The sequence below is a fragment of the Harpia harpyja genome, chromosome 4 (genome assembly GCF_026419915.1).
Source record: "Harpia harpyja isolate bHarHar1 chromosome 4, bHarHar1 primary haplotype, whole genome shotgun sequence".
Lineage (NCBI taxonomy): Eukaryota > Metazoa > Chordata > Aves > Accipitriformes > Accipitridae > Harpia > Harpia harpyja.
In genome coordinates this window covers 79,987,034-80,008,574 of record NC_068943.1, presented here as the reverse complement: position 1 = coordinate 80,008,574, position 21,541 = coordinate 79,987,034, and the positions used below count along the sequence as shown (strand labels likewise).

Here is a 21,541-nt window from a genome sequence, read left to right as displayed (position 1 = left end):
TGGATGAAGGGAAGGTGGTGGATGGAGTTCTTCCGCCTTTCAGTAAGGCTTTCGATAGTGTCCCTCGCAGCATCCTTCTGGACAAGTTGTCCAACTGTGGGATGAGCAGGTACACGGTGTGCTGAGTGAAGAACTGGCTGAAAGGCAGGGCTCAAAGGGTTGTAGTGAATGAGGCTACATCTGGCTGGCGACCGGTCACCAGAGGTGTTCCTCAGGGCTCGCTTCTAGGGCCAGTTCTCTTCAGTATTTTTATCAGTGGTCTGGATGCAGGAGTTGAATGCACCATTAGCAATTTTGCCGACAATACCAAAGTGGGAGGTGCCGTTGACTCTCTTGAGGGAGAAGAGGCCTTGCAGAGGGATCTAGATAGATTGCAGCATTGCACAATCATTAATGGCATGCAATTTAACAAGTCCAAATGCCGGATTCTGCACCTAGGGTGGAGTAATGCCAGGCACAAGTATAAACTGGGAGAGGAGTGGCTGAAGAGCAGCCCTGCAGAAAGGCATTTGGGGGTGCTGGTTGGCAGCAGGCTCAATATGAGTCAGCAGTGTGCCCTGGCAGCCAAGGGGACAAACCGCATCCCGGGGTGCATGGAACACAGTACAAGCAGCCGGGCAAGAGAGGTGATCATCCCACTGTATTTAGCGTTGGTGTGGCCTCCTCGTGAGTACTGTGTGTAGTTCTGGGCCCCAGAATTGAAAAAGGATGTGAAGGTACCTGAATGTGTCCAGAGGAGGGCAACAAAGCCGGTGAAAGGGCTGGAAGGTGTGTCCTATGAGGAGTGGCTAAGGACTCTGGGTTTGTCTAGTTTGGAGGAAATGAGGGTGAGGGGCAACCTCATTGCTCTCTACAGCTTCCTGAGGAGGGGAAGTGGAGAGGGAGGTGCTGATCTCTTCTCCCTGGCATCCAGTGATAGGACACGTGGCAACAATTCCAAGCTGCTCCAGGGGAGGTTCTAACTTGACATTAGGAAGCATTTCTTTACTGAGAGAATGGTCAGACACTGGAACAGGCTTCCTAGAGAGGTGGTCAATGCCCCAAGCCTGTCAGTGTTTAAGAGGCATTTGGACAATGCCCTTAATAACATGCTTTAACTTTTGTTCAGCCTTGAAGTGGTCAGGCAGTTGGACAAGATGACCGTTGTAGGTCCCTTCTAACCGTAATATTCTAGTCTAGTCTAGTCTAGTCTAGTCTATTCTTTTCTATTCTATTCCATTCTATTCTATCCTTCACCTTGCTCAGAGGTGGCACTTACCTTAACACTAGGTGGAGACACTGCCTGCTTCTCCACTGCAGTTGGGGTCTGGGGCTCATCAAGCTGCCAGAGAAAATCCTGTCTATCTCCCTGTCACCTGCTCTGATGCTGTGCAGTCAGCTTACTTGCACCTGCTTGCTGACTGACGAATGCTGACCACTTGCTGTCTGTTACGCCTGAGCATATTCTGTGTTGTTACAGTTCTGGCAACTGCAGTATCAGGGAGCGCTCTGGAAATATGCTTTTATCAAGTTTGTGGAGAACTTAAGTTTTGCTCTTCTACTGATTGACAGGGCTTTTGGTAAAGCAGGGAGGGACTGTGTGGAAAAAAGTGTATCTGGTGCCTGCAAATGAACTGGAGCTGCTATGGGTGCTGCCATGACCCAAGGAAGACGTGAGGGCTGATACAGTCTCCTCTTTGGCTGCTGAAATGAGGAACATCCTCCAGAAACCCGGTTTTCATGGCCTATGAGAAAGCTAAGGGTTCTATGGCCACTCTTCAAAAGTACTAGTCCCACGAGAAGCAGAGCGATCAGAAAAGGGGGAAAATAACTCCTGCTTTTCCAGAAGAAATCAAGACAGAGGTGGAAAAGCCCCTGGAGACTCCTGAGGATGCCAGCCCTGTTGTTCAGGAAGTGCCTGATAATATGCATCCATGGTATTGGAAGAATGCACAAGTGCTCCTAGGTACAGTAGGGCAGCAGAAGCTGGGTTATAAGTTTTATTTGCAGAATCCATTTATGAAAATTCCTGCAAGAGATGCTGCTCTGGGTCTTCTGAAACATATTTTGAGTAGCTGTGGCCAGGAGGAAAGCTTCATCTTCCTAGTTTACAAAACGCATCAGTATCTGATCATTTTGTACTAGATTGTTAGAATACAATTTTGAAATCTATTCAAAAGGCAATCCCTTGTTACGGTGATGTAGGAAAAAGACACAGTGGTATCCGCAGCCCATGGAGGGAGGATGCTGCAGTTGCTTCCTCTGCAAAGCACTGTCCATAGCATTGTTTTTTAAAAAGGCCATGATGCCTTCAGGAAAGAGAGCACTCTTTGGAGGGTAAGCACATGAGTCAAAAAACTCTGTGTGGTTCTGATGCGCCAAGAAAAGTGCTAGCCGGTGCTCTCCAGGCTGGTTATGAGGATGTGTATTCACCACCATGCTCATGAGTCTTGGATAAACATGGACCCGAGAGAGACGGTTGCTTGGGTAAACACCTGGAAATGTTTCCCTGGTGTAGGGCTCTGCTGAGAAAAAACAAAAGAGCTTGGTCCACCTCAGACTTCTGTCTGAGACAGGAGATAATTCTACCCCCAAAGTATCTACCGATTACTGCCGTAATTTAGGCAACAGATGTGTAGGAGGTCTCAGTCCCAGGGTCAGAGCTGGTGCTGGGGCTCAGACCAAGGCCAGACTCAAGAGAGGACAAGGTGAAGGCTCCCCCCAGCGACTGCCGTGGACTAGCTAGGAGCCTGGCCAGGCCAGGAGGATAACAGTAGCCCAAGCCAGACACAGGCACAGATAGGGCAGAGCTGGGGCAGACCTGCGCTAGGCCAGAGCTCTCATAGAGACCGTGGGCCAGGAACCGAGCCAGAGCTGGGACCCATGGTTGCACTGGGTCTAGGTAGGCTTGGTCCTGATGCTCATTTTCCCTGTGTTACCACCTGACTCAGCACTGCCTCCCACAGAACCCGGCCTGGGGAGAGCTGCCCCCAGTCCTCACCCCACGTAGGAATCACTCTGTCCCCTATCCTGGTCCTGTGGTGTTGGTGGTGTGTGAGGTCTGTGCGAGGGCAAACCCCCACACCACAGGGTCCCAGAGTCTGCAGCTGTGGGAAGGCATTCGCCTGCGTGTAGGGAGCAGTGGTGCTGCACAGAGCACAAGGGCCACTTCAGCCTCAGGGCTCTGGGAATTCGGTGCCTGGGGGAAGGCACTCCAACATGTGTCCTACGGTTGCACTGGTGCGTGCCCCGTGCCATTCAGGGACAGGTCACCGATCCTGCTGATTGCAGAATCAGGTCCCGCTGTCACTGCTATGTCTTCACAGAGCTGGAGATATTTCCTCTCACATGGCACCTTTCCGGACCAGAGTTGAGTTGTGGCACTTGTGAGGCTGTACTGTTCCAGGGCCTCAGGAAAACTGTGCTTGAGGAACACAAGGCAGCACAGAGCAACATTGCATATTTGGGCACCATTCATTGTCCTGGGCCTGCCTTCACCCAAGGGGGTGGTTGGTTCACAGGGACAGGGAACTCCAGTGTGTGACCTGCTGTAGCTGATACCAATACTAACTTGTGAACACCTCAGCCCTACACATGTAGGCAAGAGGTGGGCCATGCCAGATGCTGTGCTGAAGGGTGATAGGGCTGCACGGGGAAGCTGTCCCTGCTGCCCATGCCCAGGCGTGCTGGCCATGGCCCCTAGATTGGCTGATGGAGAGAAGGAGCAGGCAGAGTAGAGACTGTGGGCCATCCCCAAGGCTATTTACCCCTTCCCAATTCCTGCCATCCTTTGGCAACATTGTCTTCTGAGCCTCCTTGCCCAGCACAGCTCCAGCCAAAGCAAGAGGAGCTCTCTTCCCCAAGAGCTTGTGGGACTGCTGACCTCCTCGGGGACTCCCACATGCCCACAGTTCCTCTCTGGAGAACAGCAGTTGTCAGGATTCCTTTGTATATTTCTTTTTCTGTACAGGGGCAACTGATACTGGTGCAGGTTGGTCCGCTGGTTCAGTTGCAGTACTGCTCGCCGGGTCTTGGATAACCGCAGTGTCTGTTGCCAAGGTTTGGGTAGCTGCTGTGCTCATTGCTGGGGCTGGAGGGACCTCAGTGCCCATTGCCGAGGTTTGGGTAGCTGCCGTGCTCATTGCCGAGGCTGGAGGGGCTGCAGTGCCTGTTGCTGAGGTTTGGGTAGCCACAGTGCTCATCGCCAGGGCTGGAGGGGCCTCAGTGCCAGTTGCCGAGGTTTGAGTGACCACAGTGCTCATCGTTTTGTTGTTAGGTCCAGAGACCTTCTCTTCTCCTTGAGGGTACTGAGTGGTGTCGAACAGGGCTCGATAGGCATGGGCCAGGCCCCAGCACGTTGCAGTAATTTGTATCTCTCTGGAGCTGCCGGGGTGACAGCATACCTTTTCCAAATATTTTACTAGTTCTTCTGGATTCTGCACTTGTTCGGGGTGAATTTCCAAAACATTGGAGGTGCCCACTTTTCTAGGTACTTGCCCATACTACCCCACACACCCTGCCACTCATAATTATCCAGCCTTGGGGCAGATCTCTGGGTGATTCTCTTAAATAGTTGTTTAACCTTAAACAAGAGCTGAACCACATTCAGAAGCATGCTAATTCCTAGCAGTAGGGCTAGGACCGTGCTGGTCCCAACATCCCAAGTGTATTCAAATTTTTCAAAATTCTCAAACACCATTGTAACTGGACTGAAGGAGAAAGGAGAGGGGAAGAAAGGTATCCCACCCATAGGCTGGTTTTCCAAGGAGGAAAGGTAAATGGTATAATTATTAATAGTTTCCCACAGATGGCTCCCACAGTATAAAGGTGACAATGCTGAGTGCAAGTACCGGATTAATCCCACAGCCAACGACTTTATCATACCATAAACCAGTGTTATACAATACATCAAAGCGAAAACCTTAATCCACCTCCCACGGATGATAAGCAGCAGAAGAGGGACTACATACAGCAAGCGAGGTGATACATAACAGAACTTTAAAAAGCAGAGCAACAACTCTAAAAACACATAAATCAACATAATGACCAGCGACTATTAGATCGATATAATGAATGCTTATAACAAATTTGTTTTAACAAGCTCTGGTCAGGTTTGTCGTTATCTCAACCCTTCGTGCCCCACGTTGGGCGCCAAAAAGGACTGTCGTGGTTTAACCCCAGCCAGCAACTAAACACCACGCAGCCGCTCACTCAATCCCCCCCACCCAGTGGGATGGGGGAGAAAATCGGGAAAAGAAGCAAAATCCGTGGGTTGAGATAAGAATGGTTTAATAGAACAGAAAAGAAGAAACTAATAATGATAATGATAACACTAATGAAATGACAACAGCAATAATGAAAGGACTGGAATGTACAAATGATGCGCAGTGTAATTGCTCACCACCTGCCGACCGACACCCAGCCAGTCCCCGAGCGGCGATTCCCCGCCCCCACTTCCCAGTTCCTATACTAGATGGGACGTCACATGGTATGGAATACACCGTTGCCCAGTTTGGGTCAGGTGCCCTGGCTGTGTCCTGTGCCAACTTCTTGTGCCCCTCCAGCTTTCTCGCTGGCTGGGCATGAGAAGCTGAAAAATCCTTGACTTTAGTCTAAACACTACTGAGCAACAACTGAAAACATCAGTGTTATCGACATTCTTCGCATACTGAACTCAAAACATAGCACTGTACCAGCTACTAGGAAGACAGTTAACTCTGTCCCAGATGAAACCAGGACAACATGACATGCTCCAGGGCCAAGGGAGTATTTCTGAGCAGGGTCACAGCAAGGCAAGGCGTAATGGCCATTGGCTGTGGAGTAACTAGGGTTGTCTCCCTCAGCTTCAAGAGGCATTGTCTGAAAGAGGACTCGCTGCAGTGTGTCCCACCCTCCAATGCCTCTAGGAGTGATGAAGGGTCCACCTGTGCCCCCACCTAATTCCCCTCCAAAGCAGTGGCTTTGTCCCTCAGAGTCAGTATGCAGATGGAAAGACCACCTAAGGGACACAGGCAGCATTGCAGCAATTTTTTAATGACTAAAGAGGGAAATGAGGTCACTCCGAGGGGAGGCCCCCAGTGCAGGAAGGCGCAGGAGCAGCCAAGAATCTGTTCCCCTTTTTTCCTGTGGCAGAGTTGCCACCGGCCATCTGTTGACCTGCCTGGCAAAAGGGAGACAGCCTAGCAGGTCACTCCAGGCTGGTTTCTGGGGTCCTCAGAGCAGGCTTTGAGGGGAGCACAAGACAACAAAGAAAAAAGAGAAAAAGGGTGAGTGGAAGAGAGGAAAGGTAGACATTGGCCCTGTTTTCAGAGAGCCCAGGCTGGTCCCTTCCATGCTGCCCTTGCAGCGCAAGCCAGAGGTGACCAGCTAGTCTGAAAACAACAGCATGAATTTTGATCCTCTGTCCAGCAGCATCTTCTGGGTTCCTAGGAGTCCTTATCAGAGGCCGTTGCCAGCATCTTTAGCAGGGGGGGCACCTTCTGCCACAGTAGCGGCTGGTGATGCAGGAGAGGTCACAGCACCCAGAGTTGATTGGCACTCCGTCACAGCTGAGGATGCTGCCAACAGCAGCAGAGGTGGAGGAGCCCACAACAGTGTTCTGCGGGAAGGAGCTGAGGATGGGGCCAGGCAGGGTCACCACCACGGGGGAGGGCTGGATGACGACAGTGGAGTTCTGGCACTGCCTGACACAGGGCTCATTGCAGCTGTTGGCCAGCGGGGTCGGGCCGCAGGGCCGGCAGGGCTGGCACTGATCACAGCAGGACATGACTTGGGGCTGGAGGTGTACCTGGGAGAGAGGGCAGGGAGGAAGCAAAACATGGGGAGGCGTGAGGAGCATTCTGTCACCACACCACGAGGGAGCCAAAGAATATGCAGGGCCAGGAGGTGGAGGCTGTGCAGAGATGCCTGAGGGCTTCTTGGCCTCATCCTGCCAGGGCCCAGAAAGAGCCACCAGGTGTTAAGTGGCTACTGCCTAGCCCCTGAGTCCAGAAGACACCTGAGTACAGTCTCAGCCTCCCTCCATGTCTAACCTTCTCCCCACTTCCCTCTCCCATAACAAGCAGCCCCATGATGTGGCATAGAACCAAGCTGGTGTCAGCTGAGAGGCCCATTGAGGTGAGACCTGCCTTTAGAGAAAGCAGAGAAGCAGAAGGGCTTTGAGACTCACCTGACTCCCAAGGAGATGGAGGCAAGAGAAGTGGATGAGAGAGTGAGGAGCTGGGCTGGCTTTTATCATGGACCTTTACTGCCCCAGGCTGCCAGAGGCATCCCTTGTAGAGGTGATTATTTTCTGACAAGCTCATCTTGAATGCAGAACATCTCACCTAATGCTATGGGCTGTGTTTTGGCTCCCTGAATTGCTGCTGTTTCATTTCCTGCTTTATGCCAGGCACATTCCCCAGTGAAGGCATCTTTTGTGTGACAGGATGAGAGGCCCAAGCATTTCCGGAGCAAAACACGTCAGCGTGGGCAGAGGACTCAGCTCACATGGTGGAGGAGTCCAGTAAAGGACACTCAAGATACAGACTAAACAGCTGGCTTAGACAACACCCATACACACACACACGTCCAGACCTCTGGTCCTCTAGAGCTAATTGAGAAGGCTCAAGACACCCCAAGAGAGGCTGTCTACACTATCCAGGGCCACCACGCAAGTCTTGGACTTGACAGAGTCGGGGGGAAGACTGATCTGCAGTCGGTGAGAGCGGGAGGTGCAGCTGATGAGAGTAATGTGCCCAGCTTGAAAGCATTTCACCCCCACAAAAGCCCTTTCCCTGCTCTCTGTCTGTCCCTGAGTAGCGTGGACATGGCTATGGGGTTTAGCCATGGGATGGAGGTGCTTCTAGGCTCTGGTAGGACAGCCTGTGGGTTCACTTCTGATCGCATGATGAAGCAAGCCATGCGCACGTGACCAGGCATGCAGGCCTTGCTGTGAGCTTATGCTAGCTGGGCAGTTCAGAGGCCACGACTGGTCAATTACAGGATCAGTGTCTCCAGAAAGGTGACTTGTCTCGTTTACCATGGATGTCTGCTTTGGGATGGCAGAAGTCCCGTGTGTGAGCTGATGTCTCTTCACTGACTATGGGAAGAGTCTGTAGAATCTTTTAGAGCAGGTCCAGAGGAGGGCCATGAAAAGGATCAGCGGGATGGAACACCTCTGCTATGAAGGAAAGCTGAGAGAAGTGCGGTTGTTCAGCCTGGAGAGGAGAAGGCTCTGGGGAGACCTTCTTGCGGCCTTTCAATACTTAAAGGAGGCTTATAAGGAAGAGAGAGAAAGACTGTTTACCAGGGCCTGTAGTGACAAGATAAGGGGCAATGGCTTTAAACTGAAAGAGGATAGGTTTAGGTTGGACATAAGGAAGAAGTTTTTTCCAGTGAGGGTGGTGAGACACTGGAAAAGGTTGCCTAGAGACATTGTAGATACTCCATCACTGGAGGTGTTCAAGGTCAGGTTAGATGGGGCTCTGAACAACCTGATCTAATGAGAGATGTCCCTGCCCGTGAGAGGGGGATTGGACTAGATGGTCTATCAACATCCCTTCCAACCCAGGCCATTCTATGACTCTATGGATTATGCGGGTAACAAAGCTGAGTCTGTGAGGTCCTTCCCTCAGGGCAGTGAGTTTGGGCTGAAAGAGCCTCTACACAAGGATGTCTTTGGAATCTGCGTTGGTCCCACAGGCCTGGAAGGACATATGCCCTGAAGGGGTCTTGATCCATTTCACTCCCAACCCCTTAATTACCTCTCTTTACTAAGACTGAGATGCAAAGCATGGCACAGAAGTCAGAAAAGAATCCCTCTCCCTTGAGAGCTCATTTGGGCAGTGTGCATGGCAGGAGTGGGGAGCAGCAGCACTCAGCAGCCTTGCCTTCTGTCCCCAGAGGACCCTTTTGGACTGGTCAGGCATGGAAGGTGTTTGACAAGGTGAGGCAAGAGTGCTTTTGCAAACACCTGCTAAAGTGGGCAGGAGGAGTTTCAAGTAGGTGTGGAGGGGGAGGTCTGCCATAGACTGAAGAGCAGGGACAGCACAAGGGGTAGAAGAAGTATGCGTGGGGGACAGCATGCCAGGGGAGGCTCTCACACTTGCCCTGTGGCACAGGTGGTGGTGTAGTGATATGTCTGTGTCATGGTTTAAACCCAGCCAGCAACTAAGCACCACACAGCTGCTCACTCACTCCCCCCCCCCCCCCGCCCCCCGCTGGAATGGGTGAGAGAATGAGAAGAGTAAAAGTGAGAAAACTCATGGGCTGAGATAAAGACAGTTTAATAAATAAAGCAAAAGCCACGTGTGCAAGCATAGCAAAACAAGGACTTCATTCACCACTTCCCATCGGCAGGCAGGTGTTCAGCCATCTCCAGGAAAGCAAGGCTCCATCACCCGTAAGTGTTACTTGGGAAGACAAGTGCCAGAACTCTGAACGTTCCCCCATTCCTTCTTCTTCCCCCAGTTTTAAATGCTGCACATGACATCATATGGTATGGAAAATCCCTTGGGTCAGCTGGGGTCAGCCGTCCCGGCTGTGTCCTCTCCCAACTTCTTGTGCACCCCCAGCCTCCTCACTGGAGGGGTGGTGTGAGAGGCAGAAAAGGCCTTGATGCTGTGTAAGCACTGCTCAGCAATAATGAAAACATCCCTGAATTATCAACACTGATTCCAGCACAAATCCAAAGCATAGCCCCATACCAGCTACTATGAAGAAAATTAACTCTGTCCAGGCCAAAACCAGCACAGCCTGCTGCACACCTCCTGCTCAGGAAGAGGAGGCAGATGACGCCACCTTCAGGCAGTTGGGGAAAGCCTCACCATCATAGGCCCTGGTAACCATGGGTGGTTTTTAGCAGCTCAGCATCTGCCTCAGGGGCAAAATGGCCGGGCACAAGCAAACCAGGAAATGTCCTGCTCCTCCACACAGCTGTACACACACAAAAGCACACCCATACACACACCTGTGCCCACACAATTATGTACATGCAGACCAGTCACACACATTCATACTCTCCCGCCCCCTCGCAAAGAATTCCCATATTACAAGGAAAAGAAAACAAATCCTCCAGTGCTAGAAGCTCCCACCTGACCTTGGTGATCTCCTCAAGGGTCTGGGACCAGCCCCTGCCCTTGCAAAGGCAGCAGTGCCACAGTGACACACTCATGTGGCAGCAGAAGGGTGTGTGTCTGGGACAAGGCAGACTCCCCTCTGGCTACAGACACTCAGGCTGGCACATCAGAAGTGATGTAGTAGTGAACCTGTCTCTAGACTCACTTTAAGGTAAATACCCTCTCTTCCAAAGGCAGAGAAATGCAAAAGCAACCTTAAATTACAGAGCAGCGGAAAAACCGGTTTGGCTACCCTGTGAATGTTCATGGGTTCTTTTTCTTTTTCCCCAGTTTGAATTGATGTGCTGGCCTTGTTTCTTCCTGTCTTTTGCATGCAGGTGCAGGTGGTGTAGTTGCCTGTAGTGAGAGGGAGCTGCCTGCAGCCTCCCCTGTTAACCTTGAGCTGGCTGAGTTTATCCTGCAGCCAAGATATGCAAAAGAGTTTCTGCACAAAATAATAATACAAGAGTCATGACAGTGTATTTGCTTTGCCTGGCAAGGTTTCGGTACTGAAGGGCTCAAGGATGGCTTCTGTGATAAGATGCCAGAAGCTGCCCCCATGTCAGAAAGAGCCAGTAACAGCCGCCTCCAGGATGGACCTGCTGCTGGCCAAAGCTGAGCCCATCAGCAACGTTGGTAATGCCTCTGTGATAATATATTTAAGAAAGGGGAAAAAACAGTGTGCAGCAGCCAGAGGAGAAGAGTGAGAAAAGTGACAGCAACAACTCTGCAGACACCAAGGCTAGTGAAGGAGGAGGGGGAGGAGGTGCTGCAGGAGCCACAGCAGAGATACCCCTGCAGCCCTGGAGAAGACAATGGTGACACAGCTTGTCCCCTGGCAACCCATGGAGGACCACAATGGAGCAGATATCCACTCTGCAGCCCACAGAGGACCTCATGCCAAAGCAGGTGGGGACGGCCTGAAGGAAGTTGAAGCCTGTGGAGAACCCCCACTGGAGCAGGCTCCTGGTAGAAACTGTGGCCCATGGAGAGGAGCCCACACAGGAGCAGGTTTTCTAGCAGGACTTGTGGCCCCACGGGGGACCCACGCTGGAGAAGTCCATTCCTGAAGGACTGCAGCCTGTGGAAAGGACCCATGCTGGAGCAGTTCATGAAGAACGGCAGCCCACAGGAAGACCCCATGTTGGAGAAGTTTGAGAAGGACTGTGTCTTGTGGGTGGGACCCCAGCCTGGAGCAGGGGAAGGGCATGAGGAGGAAGGAGCAGCAGAAATGAAGCAGTATCAACTGACCTCAACCCCCATTCTCCATCACTCTGTGCTGTTTGGGGGGAGGAAGTAGAAAAGTTAGGTAGGAGTGAAGTTGAGCCTGGCCAGAAGGGACGGGTGGGGGCAATTTGTTTCTAGTTTTGTTTCATTTTTTGCTATCCTACTCTCTTGCAGTTAATTGGCAATAAATCAAATTAATTTCCCCAAGTCGAGTCTGGTTTTCCCATGACAGCAATTGGTAAGTAATCTCCCTGTCCTTATCTTGACCCACAAGCCTTTCATCGTATTTTTCTCCCCCTGTCCTCTTGATGGAGGGGAGTGATAGAGCGGCTTGGTGGGCACCTGGCAGCCAGCCAAGGTCAATCTGCCACAGACAGATAAAGCAAAGAGAGGAAGTATAGAATAGCAGTGATGTTATGGCTGGAAGTAGCAGAGATGTCCTGTCCCCCTTGTCCCATGCCCTGTAAAACAGCGGTGGCACAGAGATCACTAAACAGCCCAGTTCCTTGTGTGGTGTAGAAGACAAGGAGGAGCTCTGGTGTGGCTGGAGGGCAGGGGCATCCAGCACTTCATGCTTGAGGCTGCATGGCATGCGGTGAGGGGCAGCAGTCATGTGAGGCTCCATCCACATAATGGTTCTGCATGAGATAAAAGAAAGGAATGATTTTCACGGACAACTTGGAAGTGGGGGTGTCTCCTCTAGTACCCTGAACACAGCCATTAGCTCTGCATGCTGACTGCTGTCCGCACCCATCTTGCTGAGCTGGATGAAAGCTTGCAGCCTTCCACCACCTCCCTCCCTTCACATATCTGCCTGATCTAGGTCTGTGAACTAGGCACAGTGTGGCTGCTCAGGGCTGGGATGTTTGTGCGGTGGGCCTTTCTGAGCCCAGGCAGTGCTTAACAGTTCCAGGGGAGGGTTGGTCGTGTCCATCAGTCCTATTTGAGCTGGATTTTCCTGCACTGGTTTTGTGGGGACATGGCTTTGCCTGCATGGAAAGATACCATTCCCATTTTGCAGTGCTGGATTGTTGTGCTTTCTGTGGACTCGTTTCCCAGCTGTGCTCTCTCACAGTGTCCACAACGTTTCCCCAGGGCCTCCTCTCATCCTGCTGGGTAGGTGCAGTCAGCAGCATAAGGGGCCAGCTCACATCCTGGGGACAGGCTGCACTTCTCCTAGAGCTGGGCCACAGTCCCCTGGGAAGGCAGAGGGCTGTGCCCGTACCCCTGAGGCAGCACAGCAAATGCACATCAGCGGCCTCTGGCTGCTCTGGCAGGGTGAGCTATGGGGAGCAACCGCAGCCCCAGGGGGACGGCCGTGCCCAAAAGCCAGTAACCTACAGTGCTACACCAGGACCCAGCCGCTTGCTTTACAGGCCAGACAGGGTTCTGGAAAGGCAAATGCATCTGCTGGACAACCCCAGCTTCTAACAATGTTCTACTAGTTGCAGAGGTGACAGCATGCCCCGGGGCAGCCAGTCCTGCTCTGAGGGTACAGTCCTGGAGGGAGGGGTCCTCAAAATATAGGGGGGCACCATCCTTCCCACTGTGAGCTGAGTAGATATGGAAAGAATATTTTCCCCCACTGGATATTAAAAGTCTTTCCTGCTGACAGATCATGGCCTGTGATATATGTTGAGGAACTCTTGGAGCCCACCCCAAGCTGTAAGTAGTAGGTTCCCTGCAGGCTGCAAGGTTAGAAAGCCTTTTCCAGATAATTCTTCCGCCCTGCCCTCACCCCGATTTTGTTAACATTCAACACTTGATTCTTGCGGTAATGGGGCAGATTTCCATGAATTAGGGTTACTTCTGCCCTGGTATCTAGCAGAGCCACAACCTGTTGGTTGTTATTCTGGCTCCACAGTGTTACAAGAAGAACACAAGGGCTCTGTTCATTCCTCCCCATGCCTGTCCCTATCCCTGTCCTGGTCCCTTTCCCCATGCTGATGAGGGAACGTCCCTAAACTGGGCTTGTTTGCAGGGAAGGGGAGATGCCAGCCTGTGTGCCCCATGCCCACACCCCACCATTTCCTGCCCAGACCCCTTTGAGCTGCTGCGCCTGCATCTCATGTGGGGCCGCTCCTTCAGCTCCAAACATCCTCATGTCCCCTTCAAGCATGGTAGTAACATCAAACGCAGCACTAGTTTTCCTTCTCTTTTCCTTGCCCTACCCTCTGTTTCCTTAAACAAGCTCCTAGTTCAGGTGGGCTGGGACCTTCAGCTAATTCCTCCTCACTTTCCCAATTCACCAAGAAAACCATTGAGGACAGGTCTCTTGTGACTGTTTCACTCTCCCCTTCTCTGTGCTGATTGCCCTCAGCTCTCACATGCTTAGCTCTACTTTCCAGCCTCAACGCATACAGCAGCATGGGTGACTATTCCCTGCTAGTCCCATCCATGCATGCTGGCCATGGCCCCTAGACTGAGTGGTGGAGGGGAGAGGAAGGTGGAGTAGCAGCTATGGGCCATCCCAAGGGCTGTTCCCTCTCTAGCCCTCTTCCCATTCCGCAAAGCAAATCAACTTTTGGAACCCAACACCACCCCCTGTCACCCCAGTGCAGCTCCAACCATAGCAAGAGGAACACTCTTCCTCAAGAGATCATGTGGCTGCTGACCCCTGAGGGCCTCCTGCCTTTCTAGATGTTTGTGGGCAGAGACACAGCAGGGCAAGGCCTGATCGTCACAGGCAGCAGAGCAGCCAGGGATGGCTTCCTCAGCTCCATGAGAGAGTGCCCAAAAGAGGATCCACTGCAGGGTGTGGAGCCTCTCATTCCTCTGTGGATGGAGAAGGGTCTCCTTGTGCCCTCACCTCCCCCATCCACCCCAGAGCAACATCTTTCTCGTTTGGCCGCTTGGCGAGTGTCCACAGGGGGAAGGACCACAGGGAGGCAAGGCTTGAATGCAGCAGAGCTTTAATGAGTCAAAAGAGGGCAACGAGTTCACTCCAAGCAGAGGACAGAAGTGCAGGGAGTGCTGGGGGCAGCCGAGAGTCTGCAGTCCTTGGTCTTGGGGAAGTTCCTGCATCATGCCTGCCCCATGGAGGGAGAGGAGACAGATGGTCCCTACCAGGTTGGTGTTGGGGAGATGGTGTGGGCAAGGGGATAGGCAGCAACAAAGAAAAGGGAAAGAAAGGCAAAACCATTTGGGTATACTGAAAACAGCATCCAAAAGACTGATCCTCTGCCCAGCACCATGTTCTGAGTTCCTCAAGGTGTCACCCTGGGGCTTTTCCAGCACCTTTATCTGGAGATGGGGCACCTGCTGCCTAGTAGCGTCTGGAAATGCCAGAGAGGTCACAGCACCCAGAGTTGATGGGCACTCCATCACAGCTGAGGATCCTGCCAACAGCAGCAGAGGTGGAGGAGCCCACAATGGTGTTCTGCGGGAAGGAGCTGAGGATGGGGCCGGGCAGGGTCACCACCACAGCAGAGGGCTCAATGACGACAGTGGAGTTCTGGCACTGCCTGACACAGGGCTCATTGCAGCTGTTGGCCAGCGGGGTCGGGCCACAGGGCCGGCATGGCAGGCACTGGTTGTAGCAGGACATGTCTTGGGGCTGGAGGTGCACCTGGGAGAGAAGCAGGGAGGAAGTAGAGCACAAGGGTGACTGAGGAGCAGCCTGGTTACCCTGTCACAAAGGAGCCAAGGCCAATAATGAATGGGAAGCTGGAGGCTCGGCCAGAAGACACGCAGTCTTCATTGCCCTACAAAGAACGGCCTGACCCAGGGAGGCTCTCTCCTAATTCCTAAACCAAAAAACCCCTCGACCATTTCCCAGCCTCTCTCTAAGCACTCCTTCTCCCTGCTTCGCCCTGTCAGGACAAGAAGATCCAAACCCCAGCACAGGCCAGAGCCAGTATCAACTGAGAGGTCCATCGAGGAGAGATCTCACTTTGGAAGAGAAGGAGAAGGGGCTTCAGACTCACCTGGTTCCCAAGGAGAAGGAGGCAAGAGCAGTGGATGAGAGAGCAGGGACTTGGGCTGCCTTTTATACCTGCCCTTCATTGCTGCAGGACCAGAGGCACCCTTTGCAGAGGTAACAATTTTCTGACAAGCTCATCTTCAATGCAAACCATCACAGCTAATGATATGGGCTGTGCTTTGGTTTCCTGCACTGCTGCCTTTTCATTTCCAGATTTGTTCCATGCCCATTCCCCAATGAAGGCTTCTTCTGAGCAGTGGGATGAAAGGCCCAGGATTTCTCAGGCAGGAATGCGGCAGTGCAGGCAGAAGGCACAGCTCAAGTGCTGGACAGGTCCAGAGCAGGCAAGTGACATCAGCCTAGGTCACTCTGTTGGGGCTGCTTGAAGTGTCATTCTCAGGAAGGAGCTCCAGCAATGCTCAGCTGGATGTCATGGGCTCCCGTGCATGAGGACGTGCCATGTCCTGGTCTTTCCTTCCCTCCTCAGCTCACCCCTTGTTCTTGCCTCCCCAGGGGTGTGCGTTGTGCTCCTAGGTTTTGACCCCCTCCTGCCTAACACTGCCCAGTCCCCAGGGGTCCTCAGCAGGGTCCATGGTTCGTGGTGTTCCTGTGTGTGTGTTCTTGTCTTGCGTGTACTTGTAAGCAACCAGGTTTGTCTGGGTGCACGTCAGAGCACATATATGTGTATAATCCAAGCTGGTATGCATGAGCCCATGTCTGTGTGTCCTTGTGTGTCCCTCATCACGAGGGAATATGCTGCTCATGGCAGGGACACTCTCCACTGCTCTCTCCATGAGCGTCACAGAGCAGCAGGTTCCCAGGGTCAGAAGGAGCCTGAGTGCAGCTGAGTGGTGATGGCACCAGACTGCTAGAGAACTGTCCAGGGAAGAGGCACTGAAATGCAGCCACTGTCTCCTGAGCCCTCCTTTCCCTGCCTCTCCAAAGCTCAAGCTCCGCTGCTGCTGATTTCAGGCCCCAACAAGGATGGTTTCACACCAGTTTTGATCCACAGTTTAATTCAGTGTAAACAATATTGGGAATACCTCAGCATGGCTGGCAGTCCTCCCTGCCTGCCCCTCCAGGCCAGGACACAGCGGATCTCCCCAGTGCAAGAGAGTTCAAAAGGATGGGGATTGCTCTCTGGGGAAGGAGAAAGGCTGAGGAATCCTGCTGACCTTGCGCTGGCCATCCCTGAGTGGATCTGCTTCCAGTGCAGGGTCAGTGGTGTCTGGGGTGGTGCACGACCCCTCTCATGTCAAGGCCAAATGTACTTCATCGGCCTGGTGCTGTGTCAGGCAGGGACTGAGACCTTGGATCAAACAGGTACTGAATGAAAGCAACACAGAGCGTGATACCACTGTGCTGTGAGTGGAAGGACAGACCCTGTGGCCTGCACAGGAAAGGCAAAGAACTGGTGACTGCTTTGGACTTCAGCCCACAAGGACCTTCCTGCCCCACACTGGAATCTCGGTCTGAGTGCCCAGCAACTGCCCCTGGGAGGGAAGGGGCATTGGATCCTAGACCGCATCTCCCAAAGCCAGCTGCTGTCCCACAGGGGTGTCCCGAACAGACCCTCTTTCTGACAAGGGCTGTGCACAGTGGGTAAATTTTCTAAGCCCATCTCCCTGCCTGAATGGCTGTCAGCCTGAGGTCAGGACCATCTTGGACTCAGTGCAGTCAAGGGCTTTCCCCCTTCCCTTTAGTGACCTCGGTGAGATCAGCGCCAGGCAGCTCTGCTGGGAGAGCTCAGCCAGGGCTGATTCCCCTCTTCGTGGGTCTGCTTTTGAGCTGAGGCTCTACTCCATCTGAGAGCCAACCTCATTGCTTCCTCGTGAGGTAACAGGCACCGTGGAAAAAGGGAAGGGCAGGGGAGGTGTGTACCTAGAGTTTAGCAAGACCTTTGACAGCCTCTCCTGTACTTCCTTGATGACCAAACTGGAGACGAATGGGTTCAGTTAGAGGATGACAAGGTGGGTGGAAAAATGGCTGTACTGCCAGGCTCAGAGAGTTGTGACCATGGTGCAAAGCCCAGCTGGCCAACACTTATTAGTGGGGTGTAGTAGTCGGGATCAGTAGTAGGACCAATACTCTTTAATGTAGTCAGGAATGTCATGAGTGGGAACTCCCAGCAAGTCTGTGGATAACACCCAGCAGGGGGAATGGGCCGTAACTTTCAGGCATGGCTCCTGTTTAGAGAACCTGGACAGGCTGGAGAAATGGGCTGACTGGAACTTCATGAAGGTCAGAAAGAGCAAGGGCAAAATTTTGCATCTGAGGGAGAAATCAGCCTAGGCAGTCATGCAGGCTGGCAGCTGGCTGCCTAGGAAGCAGATCCATAGAAAAGGATGTGGGGTTTTAGGAGAGACCCAGCTGAACATGAGACAGCAGCGTGCCTTTGCAGCAAACAGGACCAAGTGCATCCTGAGCTGTGTCAGCCAAAGTGTTGCCGGCAGGTCCAGGAAGGTGACCCTGCCCCTCTGGCCCTTGAGAGACCACAGCTGCAGTACTGCAGCCAGATTGGGGCTCCCTGGTCCAAGAAGGATATTGACATACTGAAGCGAGCCCAACAAAGGCCACCAAGTCAATTAGGGGGCTGACAAACATGACATGTGAGGAGAGGCTGGGAGAACTGAGCCTGCTCCTCTTGGAGAAGACATGTCTCAGGGGAGACCTTCTTGTGGTCTAAAACTAATTTTCAGAGGAAATGGAGAAAATGAACCTAGACTCTGGAAGTGCTCTGCAACAGGACTAGAGGCAATGACCAGCTGCTGGAACATGGGGAGTGCCAGTGAAGCAAGAGGCTAAAGGAAAAAATGAGAACAGGCATGGATTTCCCTGGGAGTTTCTGTAATCTTCATCATGGAGTAGCCTGATCTAACGTGAACTGTTCCAAGCCAGAGTTGAGCTAGGTGACCTCTGCAGGTCCCTTCTGACCTGCGTTCTGACTCAGTGATTCCCCCTCTCCCCTGCCCTGAACCCTGCACTCCCATGGGCACAGGTGTCCTCACAGCCCCTTGGCCACAGCACAACTTTTAGGCATTGTGCCGGGAGTGCAGAGAGGCAGCTGAAGGGAGGGAGGCTCTCAGCCTCCTCCCTGCCATCCGCAGGAAATCAGTGGCTGCTGTCGGCAGCCCCTGAGCTCGGAGACAGCTCTGGGAAGCTGGTCCATCTCCTGGGTCAGGGCCCTGCTGCCGTGCCAGGCTGCCGCTGGCGCTGCGCAGGCTGCTTCTTGCTGGGGAGGTGTCCTTGCTGGAGGAGCGGGAGAGGGCATTTCCCAGGAGACGAAGCGGTGCCCGTGCAGAGCCCCTGCGCCCTCTCAGCCCGGGCGGCGCCGGCGCAGGGCTCAGCCCCGGGGCGGAGCTGGCGGAGGCGGCGGAGAGGAGGCGCCGCGGCCGGAGCAGAGAGCCGGGGCTGGCGGGGGGCAGCGAGGCGCGGGCGGCGGAGCGGCGGGATGCGGCGGTGCCGGGGCGCGGGGCTGGCGGCGCTGGCCGCGGTGCTCCTGGGTGCGCGGGGCTGGCGGGGGTGGACGGGGGCGGGGGCTGTGCCCGGGCTGTTCCGCGGGGAGCCCAGCGCCGAGCCTTCCCTCTCCTTCTTCAGCGTGTCTTTCCCCCTCCCTGCCTCTCTGCCATCCCTCGTCCCCCTTCCAAACCCTCCGAGTCCTCGCTTCCTATCCTCCCTATTTTGCCATCAGCTCTGGTGGCACAAGCCTGCTTGCATGTACGCCTGCCTTTCCATGCACCTACTCTTTCCCCTGTGCATTCGGCAGTTCTTACTGCCCTGACTATAGCCCTCCGCCCTTCACTCTAACAACCCATCTCCCCGTCTGCTCCTCCTCTCTTCATCCAGCCATCCACGCACCCAGCTTTTGACCCATCTCTCCACGCATCTAGCATCCTTAAGCCCTCTTCCCACCCTGAGACCCCTCTCTCACCTCTCCGTTTCCTTCATGTCTGTAGGCACGAGGTTGCTTTCCTGCACCACACCGTTATTGCATACATCCTCTCATCCCCCTGTGCATTCAGCATTTATTCTTCTTCTGAATTCAACCCTTCATCCTTCGCTGCAACACACCCAACTCTCCTGTCTCCTCTCCCTCTCGCCGTCCGTCCATCCCTCCATCCATGCACCTGACTTTCATTGTAACTCTGCATGCATCAATTTCACATTCCCTCCCAGACTTCTCCCCTTGCTCCACACACCTGCCCCAGGACCACTCTCCATCCCTGTTGATGGGCACACGTCGCCATCCGTTCCAGTCCAGCTCTGTCTCACTGCCACTGTTCCTGACTGTTTCTCTGGGAAAAGAGCCACCAGAGCTGAGTGATCTTTGGTGATCTTTGGTCTTTCCTTCTCCTTTCTCGGCAGTGGCTGTGGTCAGAGCCCAGGTGCAGCAGGAGGCGTCGGCAGAGACCACCGAGGGCACCGGCATCAGCATCAACTGCTCACACCCCAACATACAGACCGGCGAGTACATCCACTGGTACCGCCAGCTCCCGGGCCGAGGCCCCGCATTCATCACACTTGCTCACAAAGGCTCCAAAGAGCTGCCGGACCCGCCGGGGCGGCTGTCGGTGGCGGCAGACCGCCGGTCCAGCGCCCTGTGGCTCGCCCGGCCCCGGCGCGGGGACGCGGCGGTGTATTACTGCGCCCTGAGAGACACGGGGAGAGGAGCCGGGGCTGCGGCCGGGCACGAACCGCCGCGGGCGGGGCCGGGCCTGTGGGGCGGGGGCGGGGGGACAGCCCCGGGCGGGCCCGCCAGGGGGCGCTGCCGCTCCGCCCGCCGGCGCCGCCTCGCCCCGCCCGGCCCCGCCCGGCCCCGCCCAGCCCCGCCCGGCCTCGGGCCCCGGGGCGGTTCCCCCGCCCGCCCGGCACCGGCACCGGCACCGGCACCCCCGCCCTCCCACCGGGACGCAGACAGACATCCCCCGCGACAGCGGGGAGGAATCGCGACCGGAGCGGTGGCGGTGGCCGGCGGTGCCCGGGAAGGAGCGATTGCAGCCGCCGGCCCCGCTGGCTCCCGGCGAGGAGCAGCGCCTTTCTGCTGTGCCCAGGGAGGCGGGCAGCAGAGATCCTCCTGCCCACGGGCAGCCCTCGGCCCTGCCGCGCGAAGCGGGCATTGCTGCGGCTCAACGGACAGGGCCCGGGATCTCTTTCCCACCACGAACATCACCAGGTCCTCTTGGAACAGAAAGACCTAACTGATACGGTGCCAATACAAGCCGTTTCTTTGAAACCACAACCAGAAGTGGTCTCTTGCTGTTAACTTTGTAAACAGGCTCAGACACACAATTACAAACTCAATCCCCCAGCTCCACAGGCCGCTTCTGTCGTGCTCCTGCTGGTGTTGGAAAGGCATCCTGTAGAGCCAGCAGTTCTGCCTCGGCACCAACACGAGAAGGAGATACTGGTTGTCCCAGACACCTTCAAGTGTATCGCACGGTGGCTAGTGTTCGGGCCATAGGGCTTGTTGCACAGGAGTCCCCTTAACCTCAGGTTGAGAGCCTTTGGTGTTGAAGCAAAGTCCAGGAGATAGGAGAGGAGCTTGAGCTGGGCACTTGTTGAAAGACACATCTGAGACTCAAGTTCAGACCTCAGGAGTGAGCCACAAAGAGGTCTGCTAAGTTGCCCTATGGGACTGAAGGTCTGAGGTGAGTGGGAGCTGGAAAGAGGCCTGTGGCCATGGGGTCCTGGGCCCAGCCAGTCCCCAGTGAGGCCTGTGTGGCTGCAGAAGCTGTGAAAGTCCATGTTCACAGGCTTCAGAAGCAGGGAGGAAAGGTTCAGCCCTCTTCCCTGCCTCAGCTGGGGACTGTTGTGGCAGCTATGGTTGTATTTCAAGGGGACTCCTGGCAGGTTTGCAGTCATTGGAGAGCAGAGGGCAGCCCACCGTCCTTCTGCCATGGCCTCGACTGAAAAACAGGACCCTGAAGGCCTTGTGGGAGCGGGGTTGTGAATGGGTGCTGCTACGCTAATCACCTGCTTCCTGCAGTCCCTGCCAACCGTGTGAGCAAAGAGCCCTGGGTGCAAGTGGCAGAGGAGCCTTGCTCCAGGCAGCAGACATCAGAAGACATGAAAATCAAGTAGCCCTTTTGCTTGCCTGGGTATTGGGGTTCTGGGGCCCAGGGTGGGAGAAGCAGCTGGAGATTGTGGGTAATGTGGGTAGGTGAAGGGACACAGAGGGACTGCCTGTACAGCAGAGAGCTGTGTTGCCACATCCTCCCCCTGCCAGAGTGCGGGAGCGCGTCCGTTCCTGTGCGGCTGGTTTCTGCAGCAGATGCTCTTTACCGAGAAGTTTCTCTTCAGGTTCCTCCTCTATGGC

At 54.3% G+C, this 21,541-nt stretch overlaps 2 protein-coding genes across 2 annotated transcripts; both read right to left on the bottom strand.

Moving 5' to 3' along the window:
- Positions 1-6,012: 6,012 nt before the first annotated feature.
- Positions 6,013-7,345, bottom strand: LOC128140728 (feather keratin Cos1-1/Cos1-3/Cos2-1-like). The gene is made up of 2 exons (XM_052784931.1): positions 7,148-7,345; positions 6,013-6,766 (listed from the first exon to the last, which is right to left on the bottom strand). The coding sequence occupies exons 1-2, from the start codon at positions 7,214-7,216 to the stop codon at positions 6,440-6,442; spliced, it is 396 nt and encodes a 131-aa protein (XP_052640891.1). The 5' UTR covers positions 7,217-7,345; the 3' UTR covers positions 6,013-6,439.
- A 7,019-nt stretch (positions 7,346-14,364) lies between these two features.
- LOC128140730 (feather keratin Cos2-3-like) lies at positions 14,365-19,580 on the bottom strand. The gene is made up of 2 exons (XM_052784933.1): positions 19,425-19,580; positions 14,365-14,871 (listed from the first exon to the last, which is right to left on the bottom strand). The coding sequence occupies exons 1-2, from the start codon at positions 19,470-19,472 to the stop codon at positions 14,569-14,571; spliced, it is 351 nt and encodes a 116-aa protein (XP_052640893.1). The 5' UTR covers positions 19,473-19,580; the 3' UTR covers positions 14,365-14,568.
- Positions 19,581-21,541: the final 1,961 nt, after the last annotated feature.

What these genes read in the sequence shown, in the direction of transcription:
- LOC128140730 (XM_052784933.1), bottom strand. Translation starts at nt 19,472, where the DNA reads ATGGCGACGTGTGCCCATCAACAGGGATGGAGAGTGGTCCTGGGGCAG. An exon ending in GGAGAGTGGTCCTGGGGCAG is followed by an intron (nt 14,872 to 19,424) that starts GTGTGTGGAGCA and finishes CTTCTCTCCCAG; the next exon opens with GTGCACCTCCAGCCCCAAGA.
- LOC128140728 (XM_052784931.1), bottom strand. Translation starts at nt 7,216, where the DNA reads ATGATAAAAGCCAGCCCAGCTCCTCACTCTCTCATCCACTTCTCTTGC. An exon ending in TCCATCTCCTTGGGAGTCAG is followed by an intron (nt 6,767 to 7,147) that starts GTGAGTCTCAAA and finishes CCTCTCTCCCAG; the next exon opens with GTACACCTCCAGCCCCAAGT.